The 13,900-nt window shown below is 46.4% G+C and overlaps 1 protein-coding gene and 1 long non-coding RNA gene across 6 annotated transcripts in view; one reads left to right on the top strand and one right to left on the bottom strand.

Annotated features, from left to right (window-relative positions):
* The window catches only part of DIP2C (disco interacting protein 2 homolog C), a 416,639-nt gene that overhangs the window by 356,871 nt on the left and 45,868 nt on the right, over positions 1 to 13,900 (top strand). For all 5 annotated transcript variants that reach the window (XM_043563220.1, XM_043563219.1, XM_043563218.1 and 2 more), the window contains 2 exons: positions 6,345 to 6,513; positions 8,522 to 8,692. In XM_043563220.1, coding sequence (XP_043419155.1) covers positions 6,345 to 6,513; positions 8,522 to 8,692 — 340 coding nt within the window. The remainder of the gene's footprint in view (positions 1 to 6,344; positions 6,514 to 8,521; positions 8,693 to 13,900) is intronic.
* LOC122473106 lies at positions 1,030 to 1,382 on the bottom strand. Its single transcript, XR_006294589.1, has 2 exons — positions 1,110 to 1,382; positions 1,030 to 1,076 (listed from the first exon to the last, which is right to left on the bottom strand). It is a non-coding gene; the product is annotated as an uncharacterized LOC122473106 (long non-coding RNA).

Below are 13,900 nucleotides of genomic sequence, written 5' to 3'. Positions count from 1 at the left end.
ATTTTGATGCCTGAATCGGCTTTGTGGAGGAAAATAAACTTGTTTATTGGAAATACCTGCTGAAGTATTTGGGGTTGATGGGGCATCAGGTCAGTGACTCACCCTCAGATGATTCAAGAGGGGAAAAAGTATTTCTATTCAAAACTTTTCTGTAACTTTGGATTGTTTCAACATTTTTAAGAAGTTGAATGAAACAATTTTTTATGTCTTCATTCTAAAGTTCCCTTCAGTCACAAAATAGAGGATTGTGTATCTGAGACTTGAGATATAACAGAGTTGTTTCAAAATATTCATGTATTTATTTATTTTGAAAGAGAGAGTGCATGCAAGCAGGGGAAGGTCAGAGAGAGAGAGAGAGAAATCCCAAGCAGGCTCTATACTGTCAGCGTGGAGCCCGATGCAGGGCTTAGACTCACGAACCATGAGATCATGACCCAAGCTGAAACCAAGAGTAAGATGCTTAACTGACTGAGCCATCCAGGCGCCCTTGTTTCAAAATATTTTTAAGATCAAATGTGTCTTTAAAAGCATTCAGATAGTTGATATTCATGGATTAAAAGTTTTAATATTGTTAAAATGGAAATTCTTTGCAAGTAGGTTTAGAGATTTGATGAAATTCCTGTCAAAAATCTCAGCATATTTTTTGTTTTGCAGAAATTGATATTGTCCTAAAACATAAAGGAAGAACCCACAATATCTAAAACAATTTTGGAATAGGATAACAAAGTTGGAAAACTCCGACTTCCCGTGTTCAACCCTTACTATAGTAGCCAGGACAGTGTTATACTGGCAGAAAGGTAGGTAGGAAGGTAGATACAGAAAAAATAGTCAATGAAACACAATAGAGAGTCCAGAAATAGCCCTGTTGCATGTGGTCACTTCATTTTTCAGCAAAGACAGTTCAGTGATAAAAGGGTAGTATTTTCAACAAACGATGTTTGGGAATATTGGGCGTTCACCTGTAACAAGATTAATTTAAACTTTATTTTGCATCATATAAATAAATTCAAAATAGGTTGCAGTCTTTAATGTAAAAACTAAAACTTTTGGAAGAAGACAAATCAGTAAATCTTAATCTCAAGTTAGAGTTCTTAGATATGGGGCAATACATAAAAGAAATATTGGTAAATGTGGCTTCGGTAAAATTAAAAACTTGGGCACATCAAATGGCACTTGATAGAAAGTTGGAAAGACAAACCACACACTGGGGGAAAGTATTTGCAAATCGTAACCTGATACAGTGCTTCCAAACAGATACCAAACGAACTCTTAAAACTCCAGAAGAAAACATGCAACATGAATTTAAAGACGGGCAACAGGTCTGAATAGATATTTCACCACAAATACACAAATGACGATAAACGCATGAAAAGATGTTTCACATTCATTAGGAAAATACAAATTGAAATCAGTGAGCTGACACTTCATACCCACTGGAGCAGATACAGCCACAAACCCCAGAAAATAACAAGGTTGGAAAGCTTCTGTTTTCCAGTTTCAAAACTGTGCTACAGAGCAACAATAACCAAGGGTGTTCAGAAACTGGAATTCTCACATGTTGTTGACGGGAATGTAAAACGGTGAAATTTTTAAGTTTGGCATGCTCTTAAAAATTAAGCATAAATTCGCTACATGACCCAGCAATTCCACTCCTAGGCGTCTACCAAAGAGAAGGAAAAACACACAAAGACTTGATGTCCGTAGCGGCCTTCATAAAAAAGAGGAAAAGAAGCAGGCAGTGCACACGTCGTAGCTGCTGGATGGACAGTGTTGGTCGTATCCCGTGATGGAATACAGCTACAGTGTGAATAAACGTCAAAACGTCACACTAAGAAGCCAGGCTCCAATACCACGTATCACACGATTGTATCATAGGACGCCATTTACACGAAATGTGTGGAGAAGACAAGTCTATGGAGGCAGAAAGTGGGACAGTGGTCAACTGGGGCTGGGGTCAAAGGACGATCGAGCCAGGTGGACCCAAGCCATACGTGTGTGTGATGGAAGTGTTCTCGAACTGCGTTGTGGTGATAATTCTACAACGCTGCAAGTTTAGTAAAATCCTTTCAATTCCGTGCTTCAAGTGAGTGGATTTATGGTACGTGCTTTATACCTAAGTGAAACTGTTTAAAGAAGAAGACCGCCCATCATCAGGATAACTGAAGAGCACGAGACAGTAGCCCGCAGGGCGCCGTGTGTCGTCACGCCCCGCGTCTGCCTTGCTCCAAGTGCCGGAGTTGTGATAGCTAACTGAGCCCCCCCTCCTTTTTTTAAACTTTTTTTTTTTACCCCCATGTGTCTTTTTAGCCACCTTGTTCTCTTTGAAGTTCAGATCTAAACTAGAATTTTTCAGGTTCCAGAAATTCTCAGAGGTTAAACGTCTTCAGTGTAAGCAACCTGCTATCACGTAGGTCTGTTTCGGAAGTATTTGTGGCTGCCGCCAAGACGTCAGCGCTGGCTAGTAGATGAAACCGTTCATCAGCATCTGCTGGACTGAGCAAGGAAAGGGCATATAAAAAATTCATGAGTCGGGCTTCCTGTCTGTCCTCTGTTATCAAGATGTCATTATTTTCTTAATGTTGACTTCCATCCTACTTGTGGGGATGAGGAGAACGGTGAGCTGTACTTAATTTTCATAAGTGTGCTTGGCATTCTCTAGCTTTGAATTCCGCACAGGGACCCAGCGCTTTCATGTGTGAATGGTTCAGAGGAAGCAGATCACTTGTCCTGATGTGTATTCTTGAGAGAACTACTCATGGGTGCTTTGTATTTAATTTTCTGCATTTGAATCTCCCTACGATAGTATTTGTAAAATAAAACCCTGGGAACAATATGGAAATGATAAATTGCCATCATTAAAAGGAGTATCATCATAAGGTTTTACCTGCATTGTGATTCCCTAAGATGTGTGGCTCAAACGTCACTGACCGTGTTTGGAACCTGGCACTGAAAACGTAAAAGTCCTTGGTGAGAAACAGCGACTGTGTAAATTTGAGCTGCAATAAAAATCATGCAGGGAAATTAGTTAAGTTGTATTATTAAGCCTGATTCATGAACAGGTTGAATAACATTTGCTGTTAACAGAAAACTGTGCCCCATCACTTCTCAAAGAAGTGAGATGCTTGCTTCCTAGTGGATAATTATCATTTATGAGGTTCGTAATGTGCAGGCTCATTAGATCTTAGGCTGTTGGCTGTTGTATGATCCCATATTTGATCCCAGTTTTGCCCCTGAGGTTCTTCTGATGTTAATTTCATGGAGGTACATTTTCCATTATTTTTATTTCTTCCTGTTTCATGCTGCCTGGAGGCTTTTGACTGGAATTAACACATTATCTCCCAAGAAAGGCTGTAATTCAGATAACAGCAGGTGTGTGTGAGTTGATTCTGGAGCTCTGTGATACAAGGGACAGAAAGTAAGACTGTGCCCAGAGTTGCCGAACAAAACATCACTTTCCATCAAGTCAGGCCACTTGGCAATGCCCTCCTGCTACGTGTCCCCATTTTCGGGGGCTTCCCGCCTCTAGGAAAGGGTCTTGGCAGCAGAGAGGAGAGCGCTGTGCCTCATGGCCCCTGGGAAAACCTGTCTAAGAGTGGTCGGTGGTATCAGTGGGCCCTTAGACGTATTAGTACAGCAAATGGGGACGTTTGGTTGGTGTCAGACCCCAAGTGTGTAATTCTTGGAAGGTTACTTTGAAAATAGCACAATAGGCCCCAAAAGTGAGAACACAAGACGTGCCAACTTCCTAAACCAGAGGGAAACTTTCATTTTAAAGAATCTCAGTTCTGTATAGGAGAACTGCTGGAAAAGTTTGTTTTCACAGACTGCAAACTCTAGGCCACATTTGTACAGAAATGTGTGATGGGTTGTTACTTGCAGTTGTAGTGGACAACTTGCAAGCAGCTGCAGGAACAGGGTGCCTGGGCTTCGTAATGCAGGTAGGTTTGTGGTGATGTTATTTGATCTCCCGAGTAATATGTTTAATGACCTAAGTTAGCTTCCCAAGGACAAATCTTACAGAAAGCCTGACAGAATTCGGAGCACTATAATCATCAGAGTGGGTCCTCAGTGACTTTGTGACATTGACTATAGAAGTAACTTACTGCACCTTAACTAGGGACCCACTGGGGTGTGCCACTCGCTCTGTGTCACCGCGTGCCCAGCAAAACTTCCCCATCGGCAGGATTTCAAAGGAAACTTCAAAGTTGTGCGTATGCTATTCTTTTCTCCTGGTTACTAAGAACAGTAGTGGATCCTCAGAGCTCTTGAAATTTCATCTAAAATCAGCTCGGGACTGGTTCTGATTCTAGTCCCACCTTTGGTTAACCCTTTAAATGCAGAGTGTCTATTCTCATACTGACTCGGAAGGATCGAGAAAGATCCAAACGTTCTCATTAATCAAGTTATCTCTTAAAAAGCTGCTCTCACTTGGGGCACTTGGGTAGCTCAGTCGGTTGAGCATCCAACTCTTGGTTTTGGCTCAGGTCACAATTCCAAGGTCGTGGGATCGAGCCCAGAGTCCAGCTCTGTGCTGAGCATGGAGCCTGCTTGGGACTCTCTCTCTGCCCCTCCCCCATGTGCTCTCTGTCTCTGTCTCTCTCAAAAAAAAAAAAAAAATTGCTCCCACTTGGCTATCACGCCTCCTTCCTCAAATAACACTTAGGTTATCTTCCCACACACGCTGGTTGTCGACTCATGTTGTGATAAATAGTTCTCCATTAGAAGTACTGAAGTACTCCCAGCTTCCCGTGGTTTGTCATCTTGATGAGAAATGTATGATTGGATGTTTCCAGGTTAGAGATCGTGTGTGTGTGTATGTGTGTGTGTGTGTGTTACATTCTATAGAAATGAATGAGAGTATTCCAGAAAATAATAAAGGGCCAGAAAAACACCCCTCGTCCCACTTATGTGTGCCACCTGTGCTGGTACTTTGGCGTGTGCATTTGCTTCTCCGCACAGATGTCACTGTGTTCAGATGTGGTTACATATCCTGTCTTCCTTTAATGAGCAGTTTCTAAACACACGTCTTGGATGTAAGATTTGTGGGATCTGCCTTGAGAACCCATCTGCCAGCAAACCCATCTCGTTGGTCTAAAAAGACCGTATTCTTCATGAAATGTTCCATATTGGCAGTGTATGACCTCTGAAAGCTGTCAGGGGTTGGCATTAGCAGAAAGGTGTGGGGGCCACACCTGTGAAGGGTAGAGAGGTCACAGGTCAAGGTGGGGGGTCATGCCATCCTGAGCCCTGGCAGCTGCCGGGCAGCCCCTTAGTCGTCACACTGCATCACAGCAGGTCCTTCCTGAAGGACCGTCGGAGGGGTACGTAGTGATGGACTAAGGCGCTTTCTGAAGCAAAAACAGGGCCTTTTAAGTGGTATTGATTCTAATGCATCCAAAGGTTATATCAGTTACTTGTTAAGTTCTAGCTTATGATTTTCACTTCTCCGCTGGCATGCCCAGGCATGTGGTGGGGCCACGGCTCCTGATGTGGGGTTTCCTCCGCACGCTTCCCCCCACTCTCTCGAGTCAGTATTTGTTCCTCCCTGGAGGAAGTAGTCTCATTTGAAAGGGAAGATTGGTTTACGTGGGACTTTGTTACTCACCAGAGTAACAGTGGCAGTTGAGTGAGCTCGGAGATGCCTGAGTGCAGCCGATACGGCGTGTGTGCACATAGTGAATGGCGTATGGTTGTTGAAACGAAGTATGGCGGTGCTCTCTTTTACTCACTGTGCTGTTCCTTCCTAGGCGATCAGATTAAGGAACATTCCCAGCTTACAGGTTACTGTTAAGTAATGAAGTAAGAGAGAAAGCCGTGCAGCTTTACGACAGCGTGTGTGTGCATGTGAATTACTCACCGTCGGATGACTCTCACACGTCTTGAGTTTTGGTTTCAACATACTGGGGTTTGAAATTCCTCGATCAGTAATGCAATAAAAGCCAGTTGAAAACTAAATGGACAAGGGGCCTGGAGGCTCCATCAGTGGAGTGTGTGACTCTTGATCTCAGGGTCATGAGTTCAAGCTCCACGTTGGGCCTAGAGATGACCTAAGAAGAATGGACAAAGGACTCGATTAGACGCTCCGCTAAAGAAAGCATACAGTTTTATAAATTCATCCCCGCGTTTCCTGCATTTTGCTAATGTAGCGGCTTTGGGAGAAATGTAACAGCCTCTCCGCTTTTACGTTTTCAGACGAGTGCTCAAAAAGGCAGCCACTGAACCATGATTCCTATAGTTCTTTTGTGTCTCCGTGAGCTCGCTTTCATTTTGTGTTTGCAAACCTGGAGGGCCGAGCGCATGTCTGCGGCCCCCTGCTCACCCGGCCCCTCTGTCTGTCTCTGCAGCGTGTACTCTGGGCACCAGTCCATTCTCATCCCGCCTTCTGAGCTGGAAACCAACCCTGCCTTGTGGCTTCTTGCCGTGAGTCAGTACAAAGTCCGGGACACGTTCTGCTCCTATTCAGTGATGGAACTTTGTACCAAGGGGCTGGGCTCACAGACAGAATCACTCAAGGTAAGCAGCCTGTCACCCGGCTTCCAGGGGAACACCTGCCAGCATCCTAGGGAAGCTCGCTGTCAGAGGGCATGGGGAGGGTTTGCTGGTGCTAAAACGATTGTCCACAAAAACCGAGGTATAATCTGCTGTCACCGGAAGCTTCCAAGACTGATTTCATGTGAAAACCTTAGTTTAGAAGATGATGTCCCACTGCCACCAAGAGTTATAGGTCAGGGTGTGTGGCACTGATGTCTGTGATTCCATTAGGTCTGCCTGAAAGGCCCTAAATTGCCTTTTCTTCTGTTGGTGAATTCCCTTGTTCAGTGGAGTTAGTTTTACTGTGATGCTGGTGTTCAAGTGATAATTTGAATTTAGCTGTTCATTTTTGTTTTCCTCGATCACCCTGATTTATAGGTGTGCATCCTAATCAAAATATTAGCATTTCCTTCCACTTAAACCAATAACATTTTGATAGACATATTTTCATGGTAAATGAAGTAGTCATTATCCAAGTAAGGGGGGAGGAGAGAATAGTCATACACCTGTGTTGATTTATATTCTGATTCTATCCATTGCTTATATCTTTTTTTTGTATATATAGGTTATATCGTGTATGTGTGTGTGCATGGGCGTACGTAAATTGTCTGTACATATAAATAAGTATATACAAATACTTACGCAATACGTTTATATCCTGAATTTTGTTTTCCTGTTTAGAACTAATGCATTAAGTTTAAACAAGAAAAGAAATACGAGATAACATTCACATTAAGTTATGTAAATAAAGGCGTAATTTCTTGAAATTATAAATATATATAGGAAAAGAAATTTGTAAGACCTGCTTATCACTTACATCCACCCGTATTGTTTTATAAAATCATGGAGTACCTTTCACGAACAATGACACAATTGAGTGCTTTCTAAGCACTTTACGTGTTGATTCATCTAACCTTTACAACGGGTGTGTGAAGTGGGAACCACTACTGTCTGCATTTTAAAGATGAGGACACTTACGTGACAGAGAAATTGGGCACCCTTAGCAAGTTCTTACACTTAATGAATTTTGGAGCCCTGTTTGGAATGTCTGGCTCCATCCAGGTCCGCCATCTCGAGACGCAGGCCGCACTGCCGCCCCAAACACGCAACTGTGTGAACGATCGTTGGTATCACCCAGTTTTAATGTTTTCTGTGTGATTTTTGTCTGTGAGGTCCTATCTGTGCATGAGCTCCCGGTGCCAGAGTGACCTGAGCTGGTGTCTCCTGCACTGTTCAGGAGCCTGTGTCCGTGCCCTGTGCTCAGGCTGCTGTGCGGGGGGGGGGGGGGGGGGGGGCGGGGTCCGGGAGGGCTGCGTGGCTCTGCCTGTGCCGCACGTCCTCCCACTGCTCGTGTTCTGCTGGAGACCATCGTTCACCACCCGCCGCCACATAAACGCGGCTCCTTCCACCCCGCGGGCCCCCAGCCCAGCCGGGAAGCGGCCTCCGCACAGAGTCCCGTGCTCCCCTCATGGGAGGCCCTCCTCCGAGTCAGTTCACTGGATTTGGCGCAGAACTGAGGTGTGCTCAGACATTCTTAGTCGTGAGAATTTGGCGTAACCTTTTAAGTCTCATGGGACCCAGAAGGAATGTGTCTTTTCCACCATTACATTGAACATAGGGTTTCTCACTCGTGGGCAGCGTGTGCTGTTGCGTATCCGTGTCTTGCAGGCGTGTATCCAGGTGCTTCCTCGCTTCCGCACACCCTGTCCCTTAATTCCTTTGTCCAGGACCTTGCTTGGCCTCCTCGTGCTCCTTGTGCTGCATCTTGCTGGTTTTTAAGGTCTGTTTCCAGTGGCGTCTTTGATAATCTGGCACCTGAATGATTTCTTTTTCCACGCGCATGTCCTAGGGCAGTTTAATTAGCAACGTGGACACCAGGCCCTGGGAATGAGTGTGTGGAGTGTGTGTGACTTCCACCCATCTGGTTGAGAAGGTCACACCCTTGAGCCCTGAAAGGCTGACGTCTCACCGCTGCTGTCCTTGCTTCTAGGCACGGGGCCTGGACTTGTCCCGCGTGCGGACCTGTGTGGTCGTGGCAGAGGAGCGGCCTCGGATAGCACTCACCCAGTCTTTCTCAAAGCTCTTTAAAGACCTGGGTCTCCACCCGCGGGCCGTGAGCACCTCCTTCGGCTGCAGAGTGAACCTGGCCATTTGCTTGCAGGTGGGTTCATGGATCCCTAAGTGCCCCAGTCAGAGTGACTTGTAAATGTCAGGCACACAGAGTAGTGGGGGTAGTCTCCTTGGCCGACGCTGAGCTACGCGTACAAGACACGCTTTAATCGAATGCATGTGATTGGTACACACTTGTTTGTGGTTTTTTTCTTTTTCTTTTTTTTCACTCTGCGTTGGTCAGTAGCCATGACTCATAACTAGCATTCGTAGAACTTATTCTGTACTGAAACAGTTTAACTTTTGTTAACGTGAGTAGCAGTTGGCCCAGGCTCCTGAAGTCAGGCTTTGTAAAGATGCCATACTAGACACAGGTTTCATTGTGGCAAGAAATCCTGTACAGGCAGTAATTTCTGTAGGAAGAATGCCAGGTACTTTAGCAGACTTGGGAATTGGCTGCTGGGATGGCACTCTGGAAACGATCAGTCGTGATTGGCTGCACCTCTGTGGCATAGGTGTGAGGCAGTCCTCGTAAGATACTCTTGTGGCAACTGTGGCTAAAAGCCCACCTGTGACCATCCTCACTATTCCTTTCTTTCTTTGAACCCTGAACACTGGCACACCCGTCCGTGGAGATTCTGTACCGGGTCAGGGCTGCCTGAACACGAGGACAGGGAAGCCACATAGGAATTCCATCACAGGGCACAGCTGTAGACTTTGTTCCTCGAACATATTGAGAGATAGAAACGCCAGTCATAGCAGGTGCTGGAAGGGGGCATGTTGACACAGGTCTCCTCCCGACTTGCACTGTCCTGCATTTCTGACCCCAGAGGTGGTTGCTCACAGTCACCCCCACGGGTGACCTCAGAAAGCTCCGGGGCGGCCGTGTCCTCGCCGGCACTCTGGGTGCTGCTGTGCCACGGATATTGGCCAAGGAGGGCCTCTTGCCATGTGACTGGTCTGATGTGATTGCTTCAGAAACATTAGCTGCAGATGGGTTTTTCTTTCTTTCTTTCTTTCTTTCTTTCTTTCTTTCTTTCTTTCTTTCTTTCTTTCTTTCTTTCTTTCCTTTCTTTCCTTTCTTTCCTTTCTTTCCTTTCTTTCCTTTCTTTCCTTTCTTCTAATTTTCTACTACATCCAGAGGGGCATTGCCATCGTGGGCATGGTGCTAGTTTGGAATCTTGGCAGCATCTTGAAATATTTTCGTACATTTTACGTTTTTTTCCACTTGTTTGTTTGCTTTATTCTCAACTCATTTTCAGCCACTTTTCCTTTTTCTGAATGGTTAGTATCAGTGAAAGTCGGCAGAGATCAAGCGTATCCTAAAAAGCAATGCAGGCTCATGGTCCCTTGCCAAAATACGTGGGGCCAGGTGTGTTTCAGGATGGAGGGGTTTTCTGGCTTTGAGGAGGCAGCACCCCATCTTCACACACAGCAGTGTCCCTGCAGCTCAAGGGAGGGCCCCCAGATGGCAAGGAGCCTTGAGTCACCTGAGTCAGACTGTACCCTCATTGGGCATTTCCTTATAATCAGTGAGGTACAGAGTGAACATGCAGAGGCTTTTTCAGTAAGTGAGTGAAGCGACTTGGACACGGGGGTCAAAGAAGCCCCCCCCCCCCCCCCCAAGCAAGTGGTATCTCAGCAAAGTGCCCCAGGAAGCCAGAGAGGCAGAAGCCTGAGGCAGGGCCGGTCAGTGGAAACATTAGTTTTCCATGAGTCGGAGCACAAATTACAGCAAGCGTGGGGGACGGCTGCGAGCAGAGCCCACGGTCCAAGGGGACACCCATGGCTCCCGCTCCCACGGCGTTTCTGTAGGGCTTGACCCGCAAGTGCCTAATGAGATTTGTCAAACACACAACACTGAAGTTTATGAATGTTTACACATAAGGGAAATACCCTGAACGTTTCTGAATTTCTTACAGATTGAATATTTTTATAAAGGAGTATTTCAGAAAAACAGCAAATACAGATTAGCCGGTAAATAAATGATTAAGTCCATAATTCCATTTACCCAGAAGTAATACCGTTAATGCCTTGGTGTAAAACTATCAAAAGCACAAAAAGCTATAATCCTCCCTCAGTTCCAAATACTGGACTTGAGTGTGTAAAGGCGCTGGGCGTTTCAGCTTTCCCCTTGGAGCAGAACTGGCAGAACCAGCAGCACACGTGCAGTCACTGAGCGGGGACGCTTGTCTTCCGCTGACGCGTTACTGTCTGGGACGCCTTCTCAGGAGGACTGACGGCCGTCCTCGCTGTGGGCCTGCCAGTTGGCGCGACGTCCTCTAGACCAGCCCCGGCGGGAGCGGGAAGGAGCCTCCCCTCTGCCAGGTGCCTAGTGGGTGGGGAGGGACGCTGCCAGATGGGGTGGGGCCTCGTCCGTGCAGTCACGGGGCCGTGTTCTGTGGGGACACCTGCCACTCTCAGAAGGGGTCCCTGCTCTTCGGGGGAAGGCCGAGTCACACGGTGGACAGGTTTTTATGACTGCAGACTAAAGTGGGGTCTTAACGTTACATGGAGATACAGGGTAGGGGATCGTTTTTACTTTGCAAGAATGGTTTTCATGGATGGCGCGCTGACTCTCGTCATCTAGCCCCAAGCATCCCTCCCAACTCTGCAGTTTTACACTAAAGGCCATTCTCCACCACAGAGTCTGATGCTTTTACTCCTGGGCCCCACGACTCGTGCCGTTCTTGGCCTGAACTGCACTTCTGCCATCTTCATGTGACAAAAACCTCTCTCCGTGGCCCTCTGAGTTCTCGAGCTGCTCTGACCTCCCGTGGCACTTCACCCCTCACACCTGACGCTTTCTGCCACGGCTCATCCCTTTGTAAACAGCTTCTGGTCCCGCAGTCAGTGAGGGACTCAGCCCGGCGCAGCGTCTCATGTGGTCGCACAGCTGATGCTCAGAGCTGACTCAACCTTATCAAAAGACCAGAATTCGATCCCTTTAGCTGCAGATACCAATCACTTTGGAGAAACCAGGCGCGGTTTTTTTGTTAAGAGTCCAGCCTCCGGTGTGAAGTAGTTCTGTGGCAACGACGAGTCCCCTCCGCGGTGAGCCCATGGCGTGAGGGTCCACCAGATCGAAGCCGTGGCCTGGCTGTAGCTCTCCCTTGCCAGCGAGAATCAAGGGTTCCCTGTCCCTCGGTGTAGTTAGCTCAGGTCGCAGGTCCCGGGCCTGCAACTTAGGCGAGAAGACGTTCACCCTTAGGACACAAGCGTTCTCTGACCAGGGTATTGGGCCCTGCGGTTCCAGGTAGCATCTGGTTGGATCTCCCCACACCTCACTGGGGTAAGTTCATCGTTTTGTTCAGATGGAGGAGACTGAGGCTCAGACGAGTTAAGTGAACGTCCCCCGTCGACCAAGCAGGGAGGTAGAGACAGGGCCTTCACTGCTCACGGACCACGTGATCCGAGCAGGCTCGGACAGCGAACACCAGGAGAACCTGAGTTGTTTCTAATGGTGTCCTCCTCTCTAGTGTCTTAAGGCAGACCCGCTGTTTCGTGCGACCTGAATCGGGCACTGTGAAAGCCGTGTTTTTGTGGGTAGGAGGCCGCTGAGGGAAGCGTTCCAGTCTGTTGCTGTGGGGGTGGGGGGCCTACAGGGAAGGCGTCTGGGCAGCTCAGAGCAGTGCTGGCCGCTTGCTTACACTGCTGCATGAAGCCCTGCATGATTTAAGACAAAATCAGGAAGATCGACAGATGGATCATTGTCAAATATACAAATGGGCAAGTACAAAAAATTTCGACGTGAGACCATCATAAAAATAGAAAATTGAGGTATAATTTCCATGCTGTTGACTCAGCACTTCCGTCTCAGAAACCAAGTGATTTATTTACCCGCTTATTGTTCTGAGGCAGGACCTGCCACTTTAATTATTTTGGCACACCCCCCTTGAGCTCCACGTTCTAGCTCAGTGGTGGCAGAATGGACCCATAAAATTAAGTGTGGCTGCCTTGGGTTTTACACGAAATACTGGTATATTGTAGACAAGAAAGAAACGCAGAAGTATGTGCCATTTTTTATACTTAGAGATGACATTTCCCAGAATCTTTAGCCATAAAAACAGGTTTAAAACGATTTAGATTTGTTAAATCTATGACAGAAGCGGACATTAGGTCAAATTATGACTTCTCAGTTTAATTAAGTTTGACATAAATTTCGCTTAGTGCTGTTAGGAAGTGTCACGTGCTTATTAACCTCTTTTGAAAAAGACGTCACCTCCGGTCACAGTTGCTCTTGTCAGAAGTATAAGCTGAAAGGTCTTCGGTTGTATTCGAGTGAGAAATTTAGCTCACTGCAACAGAAAGCTGAGCATTCTCCTCCCCAGCAGAAAGAAGGGAGGGAAGATGAGGTCATCTTTTTTTCTAAGACTTTAAAGTCACCTTAAGCAGAAACTTTGATCTTTATTATATTTTAGAAAACTAACAACTATCTGGGAGGAAAACTCATTATAAATAGCTGTATGGGACTAAATCAATAGTAACAGTTATAGCCAACCTTAAATCTTAAAACTCACAAATGCAGGAGAAATACAGCCACTGTGATAATGAAAAGTGAAGTCACTGATTGTTGGAAAGGAAAAAAAAAAACAGGAAGCTCAGAGGCCAATATACATCTTAAGTAATTCTCAAACTAAAATTAATAGCTATAATACTTTCATTAATTTGAGCTCTCCATTCATTGTTCCACCTCCAGTGCTTTTAGATGGAGCAAAATAAAAATAAACGAGGGGCCGTAGGGGGTTGTATGCTTCCTGGAATTAGTCATATTCAGTGGAAACTCACACACCCTTTCCTGCTGATCTGTGTTGTCCCAGATCATGAAGATGAACACTGGAGACCATGGACCTGTACTGGTTACCAGTGCACCAGTCAGTGTTCTGATTTGCACGCAGCAGGAACCTTCTTTGGCAATTTAAGTGAAAATGCATTTACCAAGACACCATGGGTCATGCTCACAAGCAGCCCAGGAGCTCGAGGACCTGGGTTGGGACCATGCACCCAGGAATAGCTCATGCCCCAGCGCCGTTCCTGGGAGGACACTGGTGTTGTAAACTGCACCACTGAGCGGCTGGTCCTAGATGCCAGCCCCACTTCCAGCACATCTGCAGGGGGCTCAGACTTTGGAGCCGTGAGTGGACACGGTTACCTGGTCACATGCTGGCTTCTGGGGTGGTGGGGAGGACAGTGTGGGCCGTTCTTAGTTACTACACAGAACGGGGGCCTTGTATCCCTCACAGCTCCAAAGGTAGGGGGA

This window comes from Prionailurus bengalensis, chromosome B4 (genome assembly GCF_016509475.1).
Source record: "Prionailurus bengalensis isolate Pbe53 chromosome B4, Fcat_Pben_1.1_paternal_pri, whole genome shotgun sequence".
Taxonomy (NCBI): Eukaryota; Metazoa; Chordata; class Mammalia; order Carnivora; family Felidae; genus Prionailurus; species Prionailurus bengalensis.
Note: the sequence above shows the minus strand (reverse complement) of the source record. Positions and strands in the feature narration are given on the sequence as shown.